General features: G+C 58.1%; 2 protein-coding genes across 5 annotated transcripts in view; both read left to right on the forward strand.

Moving 5' to 3' along the window:
- The first annotated feature begins 3,050 nt into the window (after nt 1–3,050).
- ARSI (arylsulfatase family member I) lies at nt 3,051–5,866 on the forward strand. Its single transcript, XM_027682843.1, has 2 exons — nt 3,051–3,370; nt 4,364–5,866. Exons 1-2 carry the CDS (start codon nt 3,051–3,053, stop codon nt 5,763–5,765), a joined length of 1,722 nt encoding a protein of 573 aa, XP_027538644.1. The 3' UTR covers nt 5,766–5,866.
- A 6,555-nt stretch (nt 5,867–12,421) lies between these two features.
- The window catches only part of CAMK2A (calcium/calmodulin dependent protein kinase II alpha), a 30,163-nt gene continuing 24,958 nt past the window's right edge, over nt 12,422–17,626 (forward strand). For 2 of the 4 annotated variants that reach the window (XM_027682855.1, XM_027682856.1), the window contains exon 1: nt 12,425–12,690. In XM_027682855.1, the coding sequence (XP_027538656.1) occupies nt 12,629–12,690 (62 nt within the window). In that variant the 5' untranslated portion in view covers nt 12,425–12,628. Of the gene's footprint in view, nt 12,691–17,626 lie in introns of all 4 variants that reach the window. The other 2 variants (XM_027682854.1, XM_027682853.1) reach the window with 2 other exon arrangements.

Consider the following 17,626-nt stretch of genomic DNA (forward strand, 5'->3'; position numbering starts at 1 on the left):
ATCAAGAGTGCCTTCACTGTACCCCTTGCTGCTTTTCACCTTCTTATCATTTCTTGGAGGAGCACCCTGAAGGTGTCTGTGTGCTGCTGGGACCCCACCAGCTGTCCCTGAACCTTCAGAGCAGGGTCACTTCCAACAAATTCACTATTTATTCACTCTTGGAAAAGCTCCCTGAGCTGAGTTAACCCTGCTGTTTCTTCTCCAGACCCAGGGCCAGCACTGATTTCACTGAGCCAGCTGCCCTGGCGGGCATGGAAGATGCCCTCCCTGTGCCAGCATGTGCCCATGTCCCTGCTGCCACTTCCTGCCCTCCTTTCAAGTGTCTGAGCTTTGGCCATTGACAGCAGCTTAAACTCAGGATGACTCTCCCAGCCTGTGCCTCCTCATCCTAAGGGCGTGAGCTGGATGTGACCCACCACACGGCTGCAGATGCTGCTGGAGCGGCAAATCCACACACCCAGGAGGTGCTCGGCTCTGCTCTTGCTCCTCAGGGGTGGCTCCAGCCCTGCTCCTCATAGGTGGGCTCCAGCTCCACTGCTGTGGCCACACATCCCTTCTGCTGCCCTCTCTGCACCTCCCTCCTGCTCATCCTCTGGCCCCAAGCAAGACACAGTTTATCAGCGATCTGTGCTGCCTTAAACACACTTTCTCTGGCATGTCTCAGGCCTGACATCTTCAATTTCCTCTTTCATCTGTAATATTCACCCACATGGACTATTATTTATTATTTGGAAAGAGCTCCGATTACAATCCCTGGCGATAACTCTGTCTCTGTTCAGGGTGTGCACGGAGCTGTGTGTGTGGCTCTGCACATGGGACCCAGGAGATGGAGGGTGCCCCACCTCTACTTACCCTCAGTCAGGTCCAGGATTTTCCAGGAGGAGGGTATTGTTCAAAACTAGAGATGTTGGGGGAGAAGAGGGAAGCGAGTGATGGGAAGGAGGGAGGGAAAAGGAGAAGAGAAGCGGGCGGAAGAAATGAGTGATAAACCCCTGAGGATTAATCAAACCTCACTGAAGGGCTCAACCCAGCCCTGCGGCGCTCCATCGAGTGAGCAGAGGTTCCTGCCAGCAGGGAGAGGCACAGAACACAGCTATCCATCCTGCCTCCTGCTCTTGTCCCCTGCACCACTCCCTGTGCTCCTGCAAACCCCTGAGCCCTGGCTGAAATGGGCTCTGTCCCATTGCCTGTCCTTGTCCCCATCGCCTCTGCCTGTGCATTAAACCAGGAGGGAGAAGCCTACCCTCCCTTTGCTATTCCTGGGAGTCACCCCTGTCTCTGGGATTGGGGAGCTTTGTGATCCCTCCTCCACAGTGCCCGGGGTCCTATGGGGCAGGCAGGCATGGGGCAGAGGGGACACTTGGGACACAGGGGGCTGGTGGGTCAGGGGAAGGGCAGGGAGTGCAGGGAGAGCCTGGGGGGGTATCGGAGGAGGGGATCCAGGAGGGAGACATGGAGGGGACCTGGAACTGTCTGTCTCAGATGCTCTTTTGAGCCGGTTCTGAAGTTCCCCCCAAATACCCCAGTGAGCCCCCGCCACGGCCCTGCAGCCCTGCAGCCCTGCAGGTGGGGTGGGTGGGTGGGCTGGAGGGCTATTGGGGTGCCCTGTTTGCTGGAACCCCTCGGGTCCCCATCGGGACTGTGCAAACAGCCACAGGGCTCAGCTCTGCCTGTACCAAGGGTGGGTGGGTGAAGGTGAGAGGGTTTGTGCTACCAAAATCTCCCTTCTTGGGCCAAGTCCTGCCCCAGGGAAAGTCGAAGAGGTGAGATGGGTTCCAAATGTAGGAGCTTCCTGATGCCTGATGAATGCTGGCCCTGAGGAAAGAATTGCACAGGGGAATTGTTCATCTCTCCCAAAAGCTACCCTGAAGCATCAGGGCACTGGCCCCTTGTCCCAGCACCCCAAGCTCAGATCAGTACCCCTGCACTAGCAGAAGTCTCTGGTCCCCACCAAACCTTGCCCCTGGCTGGGTGTGACCATGGCTCCTCCCTGCCTCAGTTTCCCCACTTGGAAAATGGGTGCAGCAGCACCCACCCCTCTCTGTTGTGCTCTGCAAGCACCTGGGTGGTTTTATTAACACTGGGAGTGTTCAAATAGGTTTTTGCAGCTCCCCCCTGTTCAGGATTTATTTAGATGGTGATCTTGTCAGCATGGGCAGCTGGCCCCAGCAATCCTCCCAGAGACCCGGTCCTTCCCTCTGCCCTCCCAGTCTGGGTGTTGCGGGGCTTTGGCTGAGCATCCCACCAAGGGTCCTGACCCATGTGTCACACGTCTCGGGACAAGCAGGGAAGGAAGCATCCGTGGCTCAAGGAATGCCACGCTCAGGACCCTGCATGCTCTGGGGTTTCCCAGCTTTTTCTTTGAGCTGCTGAGCTGGGAGGGGCCGAGCCGGCAGCTCCCCATAAACCTGGCGGCTTAGACCACGTCCCGGGCAGATGTTGGGACTCTGCCTTGGAGCGGAGGTTGGGAAAAGGAGAGGGCGGCTCTTGCCCGGAGAGTGAGGAGGAGAACTCGGCACCCCTGGGCTTGAACTTTAGCACCCTCTTCCGCAGGAGTTTAAAGAAAAAGATCATCGTATCCCGAGTGAGCTGTCCGGATAGCCGGGCAGGAGCAGGGCTGGAGAGAAGGGAAGCCAGCGGCTTTCTCTGACAAGGATTTTATGGAGCTCTTCATAAAGAAATAACAGCAGGGAGAAAACCCCAGGAAGCCAGGAAGTGTTTCCAGCGCTCGGGACGCTGGTGAGCAGCTCCGGGCCGCCGCCAGTCCCTGCGAGGAGCCCGTCCCGCCGTGCAGATGTGTTTGATTGGAGCAGCGCGGGGGTTATTTTCTTTTGACTGAAGGCAACCCAGCCCCGGCGGATTAAGCTCTTTGTGTGCACGCGAGTGTGCCTTCATGGAAGCTGCTCCCGCAAAATCAGCTGTGGGGGTTGCCGGGACCATCCCCTAGGTCGGGGGGCTCTTCTGGAGGAGGGGGGGACCTCCTGTTTCCGTGACTCTGAGGCGATGCTGGGACAGTAACTCCCTTGGCAGGCAGCACAGTGTGCTCCGGGATGGCCGTCTATGCCCTCACGGGCTTCTCGCTCGTCAGCCTGCTCAGCTTTGGCTACTTATCCTGGGACTGGATGAAGCCCAGTTTGGTGGCTGATGTGGCCACGGACCCCATGGAGAAATCTCTGCCTCCTGCCTTTGCCAGGCCACCCCACATCATCTTCATCCTGACTGATGACCAGGGCTACCATGATGTCGGGTATCACGGCTCAGATATCCAGACGCCGACGCTGGACAGGCTGGCAGCGGAGGGCGTGAAGCTGGAGAACTACTACATCCAGCCCATCTGCACCCCGTCCCGGAGCCAGCTGATAACCGGCAGGTAAGCCAGCGCCCGCTCACACCCCACTCCTGTCCCTGTTTTGGTCCCTTCTGCAGCCCCGAGGGGTTTAACCCCAGCTTGCAGCTCGACCGATGCCCTGGTGCGTTGGCAGGTGATGGAGATCCTCCAGTGGATCTGGATTTCTCTGGAAGGTTTCCTGGGTGAACAGTTGATTTTCATACAGGAAAAATAGTGGCACATGGCAAAGCCAAAGATGTGGATGCTGTTGGGTAATGGATGTCACTTTGGGAGAGGGTAGTTCCTGGCCTGAGGTGCTTCGGTGCCAGGCAAGGAGCTGTGTCCCCAGGCAGTCCCATGCGGCTGTCACACTGGCCCTTGGGGATTTGCTGTGGGGTCAAAGGATCATTCTTCCCTGCATCTGTGAATCCCTTGGTCTGTGCTTTCCCTGCATGCGTGTTCAGTGCTGCACTGGCCAGGGCAGGATGGATGCTGCTCCATCACTCTCTCCCGCAGCAGCACAGTCAGGTTTTATCGTGGGGCTTCTAGGATAAGTGGGGCTTTCTCTGGAGCAATGCTGGGTGGTCAGCACTCACTGCAGGAGGCAGATCCCACCGGATCATCTGCTGAGGAGTGGGCACCTCCCTGGGAGGACCACATGGATGTGGTCACCTACTGCCTGGGGGTGTTGGAGCCCACTGTGGTCCAGGCAGAAGCCTCTCTTCTCTCCTGATGGCTCTTGAGTGGTCCCAGGCATCTCTGGGGTGTGCAAAGCAGGGGAGGGCAGGAATGATGGGGGGTATCCAGGTGGGACACTGCAAACCCACTTGCTTGTGCTGCCCAGCCCTGACACAGCCCAGACACGTCCCCAGGCTGGCAGCTCCCTGTCTCTGGCTGGAGTTTGCTTCGTGGGGCTGGGTTGGGTGACACAAAGATCTGGATGTATTTTGGGTCTTCAGTACGTAAAGTGCCATCATATCCCCACCCAGCACTGCCTGCCCATCATCATTGACTTCTCCTGCCTCTTCCTGGCAGGTACCAGATCCACACAGGGCTGCAGCACTCCATCATCCGCCCTCGGCAGCCCAACTGCCTGCCCCTCGACCAGGTCACCCTGCCACAGAAGCTGCAGGAAGCGGGCTACTCCACACACATGGTGGGCAAGTGGCACCTTGGCTTCTACAAGAAGGAGTGCCTGCCCACCCGCCGGGGCTTCGACACCTTCCTGGGGTCCCTGACAGGCAACGTGGACTATTACACCTACGACAACTGCGACGGGCCGGGCGTCTGCGGCTACGACCTGCACGAAGGGGAGGACGTGGCTTGGGACCAGAGCGGGAAGTACTCCACCTTCCTCTACGCCCAGCGCGTCAGCAAGATCCTGGCGTCCCACAACCCTAAGGAGCCCATCTTCATCTACGTGGCCTTCCAGGCGGTCCACACGCCCCTGCAGTCGCCCAAGGAGTACATCTACCGCTACCGCTCCATGGGCAACGTCGCTCGCCGCAAGTATGCTGCCATGGTGACCTGCATGGACGAGGCGGTGAAGAACATCACCTGGGCCCTCAAGAAGTATGGTTATTATGACAACAGCGTGATCGTGTTCTCCACTGACAATGGTGGGCAGACCTTCTCTGGGGGAAGCAACTGGCCGCTACGGGGCCGCAAAGGGACGTACTGGGAAGGGGGTGTCCGTGGCATCGGGTTTGTCCACAGTCCCCTGATCAAGCGCAAGCGGCGGACAAGCTGGGCACTGGTTCACATCACGGACTGGTACCCGACTCTGGTCAGCCTGGCCAGGGGCAACCTGAGCAATGTGCCAGGCTTGGATGGCTATGATGTCTGGCCTGCTATCAGTGAGGGCAAGGAGTCACCACGCACTGAAATCCTGCACAACATCGACCCCTTGTACAACCACGCCAAGTACGGCTCCTTGGAGGATGGCTTCGGCATCTGGAACACAGCCGTGCAAGCCTCCATCCGGGTTGGGGAGTGGAAGCTCCTCACTGGCGACCCGGGATACAGTGACTGGATCCCCCCGCAGACCCTGACCAACTTCCCAGGGAGCTGGTGGAACCTGGAGCGTCTCACTGATGGCCTGAGGAAGTCCGTGTGGCTCTTCAACATCACTGCTGACCCCTACGAGCGCTACGACCTCTCAGAGCAGCGCCCGGACGTGGTCAGGACCCTCCTGACGAGGTTGGTGCACTACAACCGGACAGCCATCCCGGTGCGGTACCCTGCGGAGAACCCCCGGGCTCACCCGGACTTCAACGGCGGTGCCTGGGGACCTTGGGCCAGTGAGGATGACGGGGAGGAGTGGGAAGGCAGCCGGGAGCCCCTGAAGAGTAGGAACAAGAAGAAGAAGTGCAAGATCTGCAAGCTGCGCTCTTTCTTCCGCAAGCTGAACACCAGGCTCATGTCCAACCGCATCTGATGGGAGACTCCCCCAGCATTGACCCATCCTGGCCAGGGTGGAACTCTGGACTGCACTGCCATGGGGTGGGAGTGAGGGAGAAGAACACATGGGGAAGTGGCCAGTGCTCTCTTGCTCTCCCTTGCTCCAGGATTCATCGCAAAACACTTCTCCTCTCTGGCTGGAGTGGTGGCTGCAGGGAGGTGGTCCCGGTGGGCAAGAAAGGGTGATGTGGTCTCTGCCGTGGTGCTTGGTGGTGGTGCATGACTGTGCTGAGCTGGGCTGGCCCGTGCACACCCCTTCCAAAGAGAGAGACCCTTTCCTCAAGGACTCCACAGCCAATCATAAGCTTTAAGTGTTGGCCATTGCAAGAGCAGGAGGAAGCATGGGAAGCCCTGCCTGCAGGTTGATCCTTGCCATTTCCCTGTATTTACATGCTCCTGTTTTTCAGCCTTCTGCCAGGCAGCTGCTGCCTTTGCTCTTGCTCTGGGAACTCAAGGGCCTCCCCTAAACCCAAGACCACAGCATTTCCCTATTACACTTCTTTGTAGAAGGATGGATTCCTGACCATGGATATCAGACCTGAGACTGATGTGGCTGGACTCAGTCATGCTGCTACAGGGACCTCACCTGGGGCTATGACTTCCCCTCTCCACTGGCTTTGGGGGCTGGGACCAGCCCTGGTGAGGAGCTGTGGCCCATGGAAACATAGTCGGATACACTCAGAGCTCTCTGTGGCCCCACATTTGGGAGGCAGGTTTGCCCCAGGCTCTGGTGAGCTCCACATGGGTCACCCAGCAGACCCTTTCACCCATAATTTGTCCAGACCCCCCATGTGCATGGCACCCATCTTCCTCTCCATGCCTCCTATGTATCCAACCAGCAAACCGTCCCGGCTGCTCATTCCCAGTGCTGGGGCTGTCCCTCTCCCCACATCCCACTGCTGAACCTGGGGCAGAAGGAAGTTCTCAAGGAGGTCTCTGCAGAGGCTGCTGTAGCTGCTCTGTAGCTGTGGGACCTCGAAGCCACAGTAGAGGACAGGGGCGATGGGGACGTCTCCCGCCTGCCAGCGCCGCGCCACATCCCCTCGCCGCAGACGGGCACTGCTCTTCCAGCAGCGCACGCGTGGGGAGGAAAACACCTTCCCATCATCTGCTGCTGTGGGGAACCCATCCGACTCCCGGGGACCAGGCAGCTCCGGACCCAGCGCCGGGCCCCCGCGCCTTCGGCAGGGTGCGAGCGCGCGTACGTGAGCTCACAGGAGAGCTGGCGAGGATGAAAGGGGGCAAATTGCTTCAAAAGCGTTTTGGATGCATGGTGCATTTCCATTTACACAATGTGTTTTACATTTCTCCCCACAGGTTTCTCTTGGTGCAGCGTGTGTAGGCGAAGGCCCTGCTGTGAATTTTGAAAATAGTTATTTTTGTCTCTGGAAAATGAGGCCCGTTAGGACTTGTCAGCTCTTGGATGAGCAGTGTGGGCTTTCTTTTTTTTTTTTTCCTTTCCCCCCTCTCTCTCTCCCTTGCAAAATAACATTCATTTAAAATCTGTCATTGAAAGATGTGACAATTGGCAGCGTGAACGCTGAATACCTTTCAGTGCGCTTTCAAGCCCTGTGTGTGAGAGAGGGATGAGGATGGGAAGAGAATGCAATGACACGTTTGTATTTTTTTTTTTCTTACTCTTAGCTGGATTATTTGGGGGAATTGGGATTTTCTATAGAAACAAAGAAAAAAACACCCCAGCTGCCAGCAAGGCAGAAGAGAGGAGGCCTCTTCTTGTAGAACTGGGAAGGAGTTTGAAAAGCCAAAGTGTGGTGGTGTGTGTGGCAGTCCCTGCTGCTCCACGTACATCCATCACCGTGCCATCCCGTCGGCCCCCTCGCATCCCTACAGGCACATCCCAAGAACAGGTTTCAGAGGGGGACTCAGCTCCTCCATCAACCCCATCTCCATCCCTGCTTCCTTAGCATGTTGCTCCAAGGGGATTGGTCCCCATGGCATCACCTGGGCAGAGGTGAGCCCTGGTAGGATGCTCCACATCCTCAAACTACCTCAAGTGGCCAGCCTGGTCCCTCGGGATGTGCACCACCAGCGTATCCACCAGCAGCAGGGCTGTGGCACTGGCTCCCATTTGGCAGACCCAACTGGTTGCTGAAAATAAAGCAACAATTTGCTGAAGAAGAGGAGGCTGCTGCAGACAGAGCTGGAGCCAGAGGAGGGCAGGGGGTGATGCTGCAGGGGGCTCAGGAATAAATCATGGCAAAAGGGGGAGTTGGTGCCGAAGGGAGCAGGAGAGCAGGGCTGGACGTGGGGTGGCGACAAGGCTCGGGGAACGGCTTTCATTTCCATATTTATATAAATGCATCCAAGTTTAGTCCTTCTTTTATTTTTTTTTCTTCAAAAATGGAAATTTCCATGAAAACATGTTTGATTTTTCTCCCTTCACTTTTACTAATATCCCCATGAGAAGGTTCGTCTGGCCTTGCTTCCTTTCCAGTTTTGGATGTGCTGGGCTGGTGCCGGGCTCACAGTCAGCCTGGACATAGCGGTGGATCTGCCGTCATCTGTATTTTAATTAAAAAAAGTTGGGTTCTGAATCTTTTTGAGAAGAAACAGTTGAAGGAAAATCTTAGTCCCTGAAAACAAAGAGGAGGAGTAGGCAGGAGCATCTCTGGGTGTTCGCGGAGTGTGAAGCCTCGAGTCTGAGGACAGCAGTTGTCCTTCTCCACTGATTCCAGCTGTGCTGTATCTGAACACTGGGCTGGGAATGGACACACGGCTGCTGCTGCGTGGGCTCCTCATCCCAGCAATGCTCTTTAGTGGTCTCTCTGGGGAAAAATGCAGCAATGTGCCACAATCCCGTGTTTTCACACAGTTGAAGTCCCTTGGGAGTGTGTGTGTGCTCTGGCTGGTGAGGGGTTAATGCAGCTGGAGAGATGCTCAGTGGTGGAGCTCCCTGCACCCGGGAGACACGTCTGCATAGACAGGCTGAGGCTCCCCTCCTTCCCAACCTCCATTCAAAGTGCTGGGTGAGCCCCTGGCTGCTCCAGACCCCAGCAGGAACTGGGTGTAGGATGGGGGCATGCAGAGGGATGGGGCAGGGGGATGCATCTGGGCTCCAATGTCAGGATGGACTGGCTGCCTCCACCCTGCTGGCTGGAGGGAGTGGGATGGGGATGGGCTGGGAATGGATGGGCTGGAGATGGGGAGGAGGATAAGAGGAGGGTGGGGATGGGATGGGGTGGGGGTGGAGAGGGCGATAGGATGGGGATGAGGATATGGATGGGATGGAGTTGGGATGGGATAGAGGTAGGAGTGGGGATAGGATGTGGGTGGAATGAGGACGGGATGGATCAGACAGGACTGGAGGTACCTCAGAGCCCCCCCTGAGAGAGGGAAGGCAATAAGCCCAGTAGCAGGACAGGGGATGGATATCTCAGCAAACTGCCACAGTGGGAGGTGGCAGAGCACCCCGAGCACTTCATGGTGGGGAGAGGTTGTTCTGGACCAAATGCACTCTTTCCTTTCTCCTTCCAGAGATCCAGGGACATGTGGTTTTTGGAGGTTTTTCCTCACCCAGAACCAGCACATGAAGGCCCCAGGGAGCCACATGGCACCTGCTGAGTGTCCCCAAGTATCACGGCATGTCCACAGGAGGGTCTTTGCCCATGGACCCTGCTGTCGAGGAGAGGGTGGCACTGAGAACACCCTGTCTCAGCCAAAACCAGCTTCCTGTGGTTGCAAGAGCGAGTGCTGGGGCCCACAGGGACAGGGCACGTTTGCAAACACAACCCTAAATGTAAATCAGTTCTTACCACGGTATTTATAATCTTATCTAAAAATAACCCCAAATTCAGCTTCCCAGAGGACAGCAACTGAGCATCCCCCAGACCCCAGCTTGCATGTGAAACTGTCCCAGTAATTTTGGGATGTCTGCAATACGTAATTTGCAGCCCTGCTAGTTCTGCTGCAAGCCCAATCCCCTGGGAGCAGAGGGGACCTGCTGCAGCTCCCCCGGGACACACTGGTCCTCCCTGAGCTGACATTCCAGTGCATTTGGGGTTTTGCATCAGATCTCAGGTGCCCACCCTGGGGCAGCCCCAGGCTGGGATGCAGAAACTAAATCTCTGCAGGTAGAGCTGGAGCAAAGGTGGGGAGAGCAGCCCAGTGATGGGGAGGATCACTGGGGATGAAGGTCTCCATCAGGTGGCCAGACCCGAGCACGGCAGCAGGAGAGCAGCTTGTCTCCCAAAGCCCTGCAGGAGCAAACCTTGGGATGGCTGGAAACAGAGACATCTTAAGTGTATCCTGAGGACTCTTGGAGAGGGGTGGGACTACTCCCCTATACAGGGGAGCCCCCAGCCCAGAAGGGGAAGGTCTCACCCAGAGCTCCTGCTCCCCTTGGATTGTCTCCAGGCAGCCAGGAGCAGAACTATGCAGCAGTTCCTGCTTGGGAAAACATCATCAGCAAAGCAAAGCATGTTCAGCACCCAGAAGTCTGACATCCCCTTACCCTCAGAGGGAAAAATGTCGAGGAAAAGCAAAAAAAGATCCTGAAGAGAGAGGACGGAGGGAGAAAACTTTCCTGGAGAGCTGTGTCTCTGCCAGGCAGGAGAATCGTGGGGAGGGAGGCAGGGTTCTCATGGGGGGCTTTGCCATCACCCCCTGCCTGGGTGAGGGGTTTGTGCCATGGGGATCATCATGGGTGCAGTGGGAGTCCTGGGGGGAAGGAAGGGACAGATCCCTCCTCCCAGCTACGGGAGCACGCAGAGTCACGCGTGTGGGGTGGAACACGTGTGCCAGCGTGGGGGTGGGCGCGGGAGGGGGGCAGGTCACATTGCGGAGCCCACGGGACACAAACATTAGCACAGGCAGGAGTGGGGTGGGGGCACAGAGCTGCTCACGGGCATCCATGTGGTCTCTGGAGTGGGGGGGCTCTTCCTCTTGCCCTTCGGCTCCGAGGGGCTGCTGGAGGCTGCTACTGGAGGAGGAGAGCACTCCCACAAGCATCGGGACACACTGGCCCCCACAGCAGCACCCACCTCCCGACACAGCCCTGGGGGTGGTGAATGAAACCCCCTTTTGAGTGGGAGCGAGATGGGAAGGAGTTGTGCAGGGGCTGGGAGGTGTTTTGGGGACCACCATATCCCCAGGGCACAGAGGGCACAAATGCATCACCCTCACCTCAAGGGAGGGTGCCTGGTGTGTTCTGCCAATGCCAGAGCATGGCCAAGGTGGGTCTGGAGGCCATCAACCCTTGGGAACTGTGGCCCCATCCCTGTGCCTGTCCACAGCTGGGAATCAGGTTCTGCCCTGCCACCAGAGATGCAGGGTCTCCTCTGGCTGGACCAGACGGGAGCAGGAGGCTGGATGCAGGAATGCAAGGTGGGGATGAAGGTGGGTAATGGTGCAATTAATGGAAAAGCCATTAGACCTTTCTCCTCCTCCCCCTCCTCTTCCTCACTCCACCACTTGCTGTCCTCCTCCACTTCCACCTCCTTTCTTCTCTCCCTCTCCGCTCCTCCTTCTCTCTCCCCTCTCAAAGATTTCTCCCTATTTTTGTCTGGTTAGAACCTTTTCTTTTCCTTTTAACCCTTCCATGGCAGCCTGAAAGGGAATTCAATCCATCTCAGCTGCCAAAGGCAATGCCCTCCCAACTGGCACAGAGAGCTCCTTCTCCTGGCGCTTCGGGGGCCCTGCTGCTGCAAAATCATCTGGAAACAGGACAAAAGCTTAGTAGAAAGCTCTTCTGGGGGGGTGGTCAGCAGGTGGAAAGTGCAAGGGGTGGTGTAAACGGAGGAGGGGGTGCAGGATCCTCAGTGGATGCTGGTGGGGGCTCCAGGAAACGCCTTCCCTGAGGTTTGGACCTCATGACTCTACTTTTATTGTGCTTTTTGTGCTTTCTTATGTTCGGCATGGCAGCAGCAAAAAGTCGGAGGAGGAGGAGGCCAGATCTTCCTCCTATTCCCATTCTAAAATCCCCTCCATCTGCCCCAGCTTGGGGCAGCAAGCACCCCAGGACACAGCCTTTTTGCTCCCCTCTAGTTTTGCTTCAGGCCAAGCCACTCACCCCACTGTGTGGGGGACCCTCAGGACCTGCTCCCTGGGAAGCCCAGAGCCCATAGGGAGACCCAGTGGTCAAAGGTGGGGAGCAGGGAGCAGCCAGTTCTCCCCTGTGGTGTGATCAGGGCTAGCCCTCCCAGGGACCCTGGCTGAAGGTGGGACACTGTGGGCACCTGGGGACCTGCCATGGTTTCTCCATCTTCTCCTGACACACTTCTGCTCCATCTGCTCCCTCCTGCTGCAGCATGTCCCCATCCCACAGCGCCCCAGGACCCCAAGGAATGCTGCTGTGGGCACCAGCAGGGCCTGTATTTTTTTATGGGGGGGGTGGAGATAAGCTGTTACCAGGGTGACAGCATCCTCCTGCAACATGGAAACCACGGTTTCCATGGAAACCCTTTTTGCCCCAATTATTTTACCACTGCCACATCCTTTAATTTGCCTTTAATAGTTGTATTTTAGACATTCCCTCCCCTCTGCAGCAGGTGGGTGACCCCCAGGCAGCCCCCGGGCTGGGTCCCCAGCAGGGCCACGGTCCCCATGGAGGGTGGCGGGTTTGGGAAGCAGTTGCCCCGGCAACAGAAACAGGGCGTTTCTGGCAGCGGTGGTCACCATGGGGACGGGGATGCTGACGAAGGCTTGTGAAGCTGAGAAGACAAATTGCCCTCATCATTATCTCTGGGCTTGTCAATCAAACATATTCCCTTATTTACCTCGGCGAGGAGAGAGCCCCGGGAGCACACGGAGAGGGAGGGAGCGAGAGGAGAACTGCTTGCCCCAAACTCTGCACTGGGGAGGGAGCATTTCCAGCCCCTCGGGATGGCCACCATCACCTGCAATCGCTTCACGGAGGAGTACCAGCTCTTTGAGGAACTGGGCAAGTAAGTTGGACACGGGGCTGGGATGCTTGGAGCGGGGCTGTTCCCTGGCTGGGAAAGACCCTCAGCAGTGCTGGGAACTGCTGGAGATGCAGGAAACGAGATGGGCACGGAAAGATGCAGTGGGGATCGCTGGGGGGACTCGGGTGAGGATGGGGGCTGCCAGCCCCAGATCTGCCTCTCTGTCCCTCCCTGAGTTCAGGGGCTGCTGGTGGGTGTTTGGCTGGGGGCACGGGGCACCCAGAAGTCTGGAGCTGCCTGGGGAGGGGGCAACCGTCTCTTTTATGGAAAAGCTGCTCCCAGAAAAGGGTGCTGCTGGTTCCCTCGGGAAGTTCCCCATCCGGAAGGAGGGATGGGACAGCCGAGGAGGAAAGCCCTACATTTCCAAATACATCGGGCGCCCCTTACATTTCTTTAGGGAATTTCTCTGTATGGATTTACCGGGGTTACTAGTGCTGCAGGAGACCCAGCCTGCACGGCAGCCCCCAGAGAATCCTGGCAGGTCTTGGACAGACCCAGGATGTCCCCCACCCCTGCCCCTGTCCCACTGCGGGTGAGCCACAGCCCTGCCTGACCCTCCTGCTGGGGAGGGCTCAGGTCTCAGGTCCGGGTGTCACCGCGTGTGCCTGGATCTGTGTGTGTGTGTGTGTGCGTGTGTGTGTGTGCGTGCAAACAGAACTGCCTGTGCACGGAGAGGCAATCCCGGGGAGCACTGAGCCCCCCGGGGTGGAGCAGGGGATGTCAGGTCCTCCGTGCAGAGGGATCTCCGTGCAGAGGGATGCTCCGCGTCTCACCCAGCGTGTGGCTGTAAAACGGGCGCAGGAGTGAGCAGCCGTGTGCCTCTGTTTTGCTTTCTGTGCCTTTTTTTTTTGGAGCTGGTGTGTGAATCTGGGGCGTGTGGCCACCGTCCCCATGGAGTGGCTGGCAGGTGGTGGCGGGCTCAGGGTGCCTGTGCTGGGCAACTGGTGCCTGTGCTCCAGATGGGAAGCTGTGTCCATCCCTAGGCACAGGGACATGCTCCAACCCCGCAGCCCTGCATCGCCTGGGTGCAGGGCAGCCTGTGTCTAAACGTGTGCCCACACACACACACATGGGCACTGAAAATGGGGGCGAAGGAGAAAGGAGAGGGCAGAGATGGAGAAATGGAGAGGCTGAGACAGGGAGCACTTCGTGCTGGGCTGAACGCTGTTCACATTCCCCAGCCAAACCACAGCACCAGGGTGCTGCTACAAAGTGCAGCTCCGTGGAGGCGAGTGGAGCCCCCCTATCCCAGGATACTCACATCCATTCCCATGGCATCAGGGTGGCTGTGAGGGGCTGGCGGGGAGCAGCGGGTTGGGGAGTGGGTCCTTGTGGTGGGGACAGCCCCAGCTGGCACTGTGGGCAGGGGGTTGGGCACCCGCTGGGGAGATGGGGCAAGGTGGGATGTGGGACCTGCTTTTTCCAGAGTTTTCTTGGCTTTTCAGGGCTCTGAGGCTCTGTGGTGGTGGCAGGGGCTGGGCAGGGGAGGCAGTGGCTGTTGGGTGCCTGCAGTAAGGCTGCAGGGCCCTGGCTGGGCAGAGGTGGTTGCAGGGATGTGGAGGGGAGTTTGCAGGCCAGGAGTGATGGGGGAGGACTGGGAGGGTTCCTGAAGGTGTCTGGGATGTGACATTTTGCTGGGTGGGTGTCGACACCGAGGGCTGAGCACCCAGGTTCAGGGTTTGCCTGCACTGCCCGGCGCTGTGGTGTAAAACCACCTGGACAGATACATTTTAATGCATTCACAAATAAAGGAGCAAAGCTGGTGCAGCAGCTCACCAGCCCCTGTGAGCATCGTACCCAGCCACCCCACCCCCAGGGTGATTCAGGGGCGTCATTCCCAGCTCGGAGCATCCCACGGCTTTTCCATCCACCAAAGAGGGCAGGTACCACCGCAGCACTGAGGTGTGTTCCCGAGTTAGGGGCTCCACCAGGCTAGCCAAGGTGCCGTGGGGCTGGTTGGGGATTTTCCACTGGGATGGTTTCCAGCACATCCTGGCACATTCAAAAATCAGCGGTTTCCCATGGGGAAATTTCCGCTTCATGGGCTTAGAGAGGGAAATCAGGACGAAGTGCCGCACCTCTGCTCTGCTGCGGCAGCTGCTCACCGTGAGAAGTGCCGTTCCTCCTCCGGAGAGACGCTCCTGGTGCCGTTTGGGGTGGGGGTGTCCTGGCAGGGGTGGGCAGAATGGTTCTTCCCCCACCAGACCCTGATCGGGAGCAGCATCCTGCAAGGATTTGGAGCAGAAAGGGTCCATCTTGAGTTTGCTGTCCCTGAGGAACTGGGATGGGCTGTTGGGGGGGATACAGTCTGTCCCCAGCCTGGCTGGCAGGAGGGAGGGTGGTGGGTGCCAGGCTGCTGCGCCCACCCTGTTCCTGTGCCATCTCCTCGGCTGTCACCCATCCTGACTCCCAGGCAGGTGGGGTTTGAGATGCACACCTCGTGGTAGCACCATGATGGGGCTTTGGGGGCAGGCAGAGATGGGGAGAAGAGTCTGCAGAGCCTGCTCCGTGGAGCACAAGCCCTTGGCACATCCCTGCACCTCCCAAGCATGGGAAGGCATCTGTTCCAAGCGGGGGACATGGAGCTGGGGAAAACCTGCTCCTGCAGCAGCCCCCGCAAAGAGGAGCAAGTGAAGGGCTGCTCCGATCCCCCACGCTTGCAGAGGGCGGTGGACAGCATCGAGGGACAGGGAGAAGATCCTGCCCACGGCCCCCCAGAGTAGGACAAACATGAAGTGCAGTTCCACCGGCGCCTCCAAATCCGCCCCCGCAGCAGGTTCAGGGAGAGGCTGGAGACAATTACCGTGCTGAGCCTTACGATCAGCCCCTCCGCTCCTGGAGCTGCAGGAGAGGGGGCTTATTAAAAAGGGAAAAAAAATAAAAAATGGAGGAACAAAAAATCCCCAGCCCACACTCTTCTCTCTAGAAAGAAGATAAAATGCCTCGGAGGAGGAGGAGGTGTTGAAGAGAGGGAGGGCGGCAGCAGCACAGCCAGGCGCTGGCAGGGAAGGTGTGAAAAAGGGGGAAGCGGAGCATCCCGGTGGCAGAGCCACTGCTTGGGCTGGGGGGGGAGGCCGTGGGGACAAGGCATGGGGTCATGCCTGGACTGGGGACCAAGGGGCAGAGGCTGCAGGGCTGGGACTCAGCAGTGCCAGGGCTCAAGGCTGCAGGGACAGGGCTGGCTGTTGGGCTGTGGGTCCAGCATTGCCCTGTGTTGGCAGCCAGCAGGGGAACAAGGACATGGTCTGTACCCATGGCCCTGCGGGTGATGTCCCCATCCTGTGCTCAAACTGGGACATGCTGTCTCATCCAAAGCCAGGCAGAGATAGGGGCCCAACTCCCACCAGGGTGTTGGTGATCCCCATCCAAAGACCTGCCGCCCTGGGAAGGAAGGGACACGCTGGTGCCCATGGCCGGGGAACAGGGCATGATTCCTTTCTTCCAGAGGGGTTTCTTGAACCAAGATGGGGCTGAGCTCCCTGCCTGGCACCCCCAGTGCTCCCTGCATAGCCTCATGAGCTCCTGGTGCAGAAGAGGATGCCTGCCTTTGCGGAGAAGGAAATGCTGCATTTAGATGGAGCCAAGGGGGGATTTTTTTCCCATAGGCTGGAAAGATCCCACATGGGGCTGAGAAGCAAGAGAGCAGCCTGGCATAGGGAGTAGAGCCTGTCTGGGTGTAGAACACCCAACACAGTGGGTTCCCGGACAGTGCAGACTCACCGAAGGACCCCACTGGAACTAGGATGGGGCTATGGCAAGTGTCCTGTACCCCGAAGTGTTCTGCACCTGCTTCCAGTGCTCCATGTTCCACCCACCCTCCAGGCTCACAGCGTCTTGATTGTGCTTTACAGACCACAAACAGACATTTGGTTTCTGTTAGGAAGGTCTGAAGGAGGCAAAAGCCAGGAATGCAGCCGGGGATATGAAACCCTGTGCTCTCCCATCACGGCTGCTTTATCCCGCTTCCCACGGCTCCCCTTTTCTCGCCATTCAGTTCGAATAAATAGATGAGCAAGTGGCTGTGGGCGCTGGGACCAGGAGTGGCCGGGGTTCCCCAGCCTCCAGTGGATCTGGGACATCTATGTCGCTCCAACCTCATGTTGGGTTCTGCAGTGAAAACGTGTGACTGAGGCAGGAACCCCCAGCTGGGGAAGGGGGGCATCCCTGCTTGCTGCACTCTCTGCTGCAGACTATCCTGCCACTGCAAAAGTATCACACGTGTTTTTAGGAAAAAAAATAGAGAAGATGAGTCCCAGGGATCTACAGGAACCCACAAGCCCGTCACACTGTGGCGTTCCCAGTGGGATGGGGAGAGCAGCACTGCAGGACTGATGATGGCTCTGATCTCTGATCCAGGGCAAGTTGGATATGAAGCATTTTGCCCCCCCCCCCCCCCCTAATCCCCCCCCCCCCCCAAGGATTCAGCGATATTAACAGCTCAGCTCTTTCAGCAGCCAGGATTAAACGTCAGGACGGGGAAGCTGGGAAGCACCGGGATGCTGTTCCCCCGGCTCCCGCCCGGCACGTGCCGTGAGCGATGCTCTGCGCGGCGGCGCTGGGAGCGTGGGCTGCCAGCTCTGCTGGGGCCCCTTCCCCATCCCTCCGCACCCGCTGCTCGCCTGCTCTCCTAAAGATCACATTCAAACGCAAATTGCCCGTCTCCACCCGCCCCCACCGGTAAAATCAATTATCCGCCGCTGCTCGCCAGCCTGTGGCCTTTTATTCCTCGGCAGGGAGCTGGAGCGGGGTGTCGGGGAGTGGGGGGAAGGTGGGGCGGGAGGTGGGGTTGCTTTTGATAGTTGTTATTTTAGCGATCGGAAAGGTTTGGCAGGAAAGGGAACCTGGCACAAAGGTTGTGCTCAGCATGGCCGGTGTGTGTGTGTGTGTGTGTGTGTGTGTGTGTGTGTGTGTGTGTGTG

The sequence above is a fragment of the Neopelma chrysocephalum genome, unplaced genomic scaffold (assembly GCF_003984885.1).
Source record: "Neopelma chrysocephalum unplaced genomic scaffold, ASM398488v2 Primary Assembly neopelma1_63, whole genome shotgun sequence".
NCBI lineage: Eukaryota > Metazoa > Chordata > Aves > Passeriformes > Pipridae > Neopelma > Neopelma chrysocephalum.

Bases quoted from the DNA above. Each gene is read 5' to 3' on its own strand.
- ARSI (XM_027682843.1), top strand. From the start codon at position 3,051: ATGGCCGTCTATGCCCTCACGGGCTTCTCGCTCGTCAGCCTGCTCAGC. The intron at 3,371-4,363 runs GTAAGCCAGCGC...TCTTCCTGGCAG, and splicing joins AGCCAGCTGATAACCGGCAG to GTACCAGATCCACACAGGGC.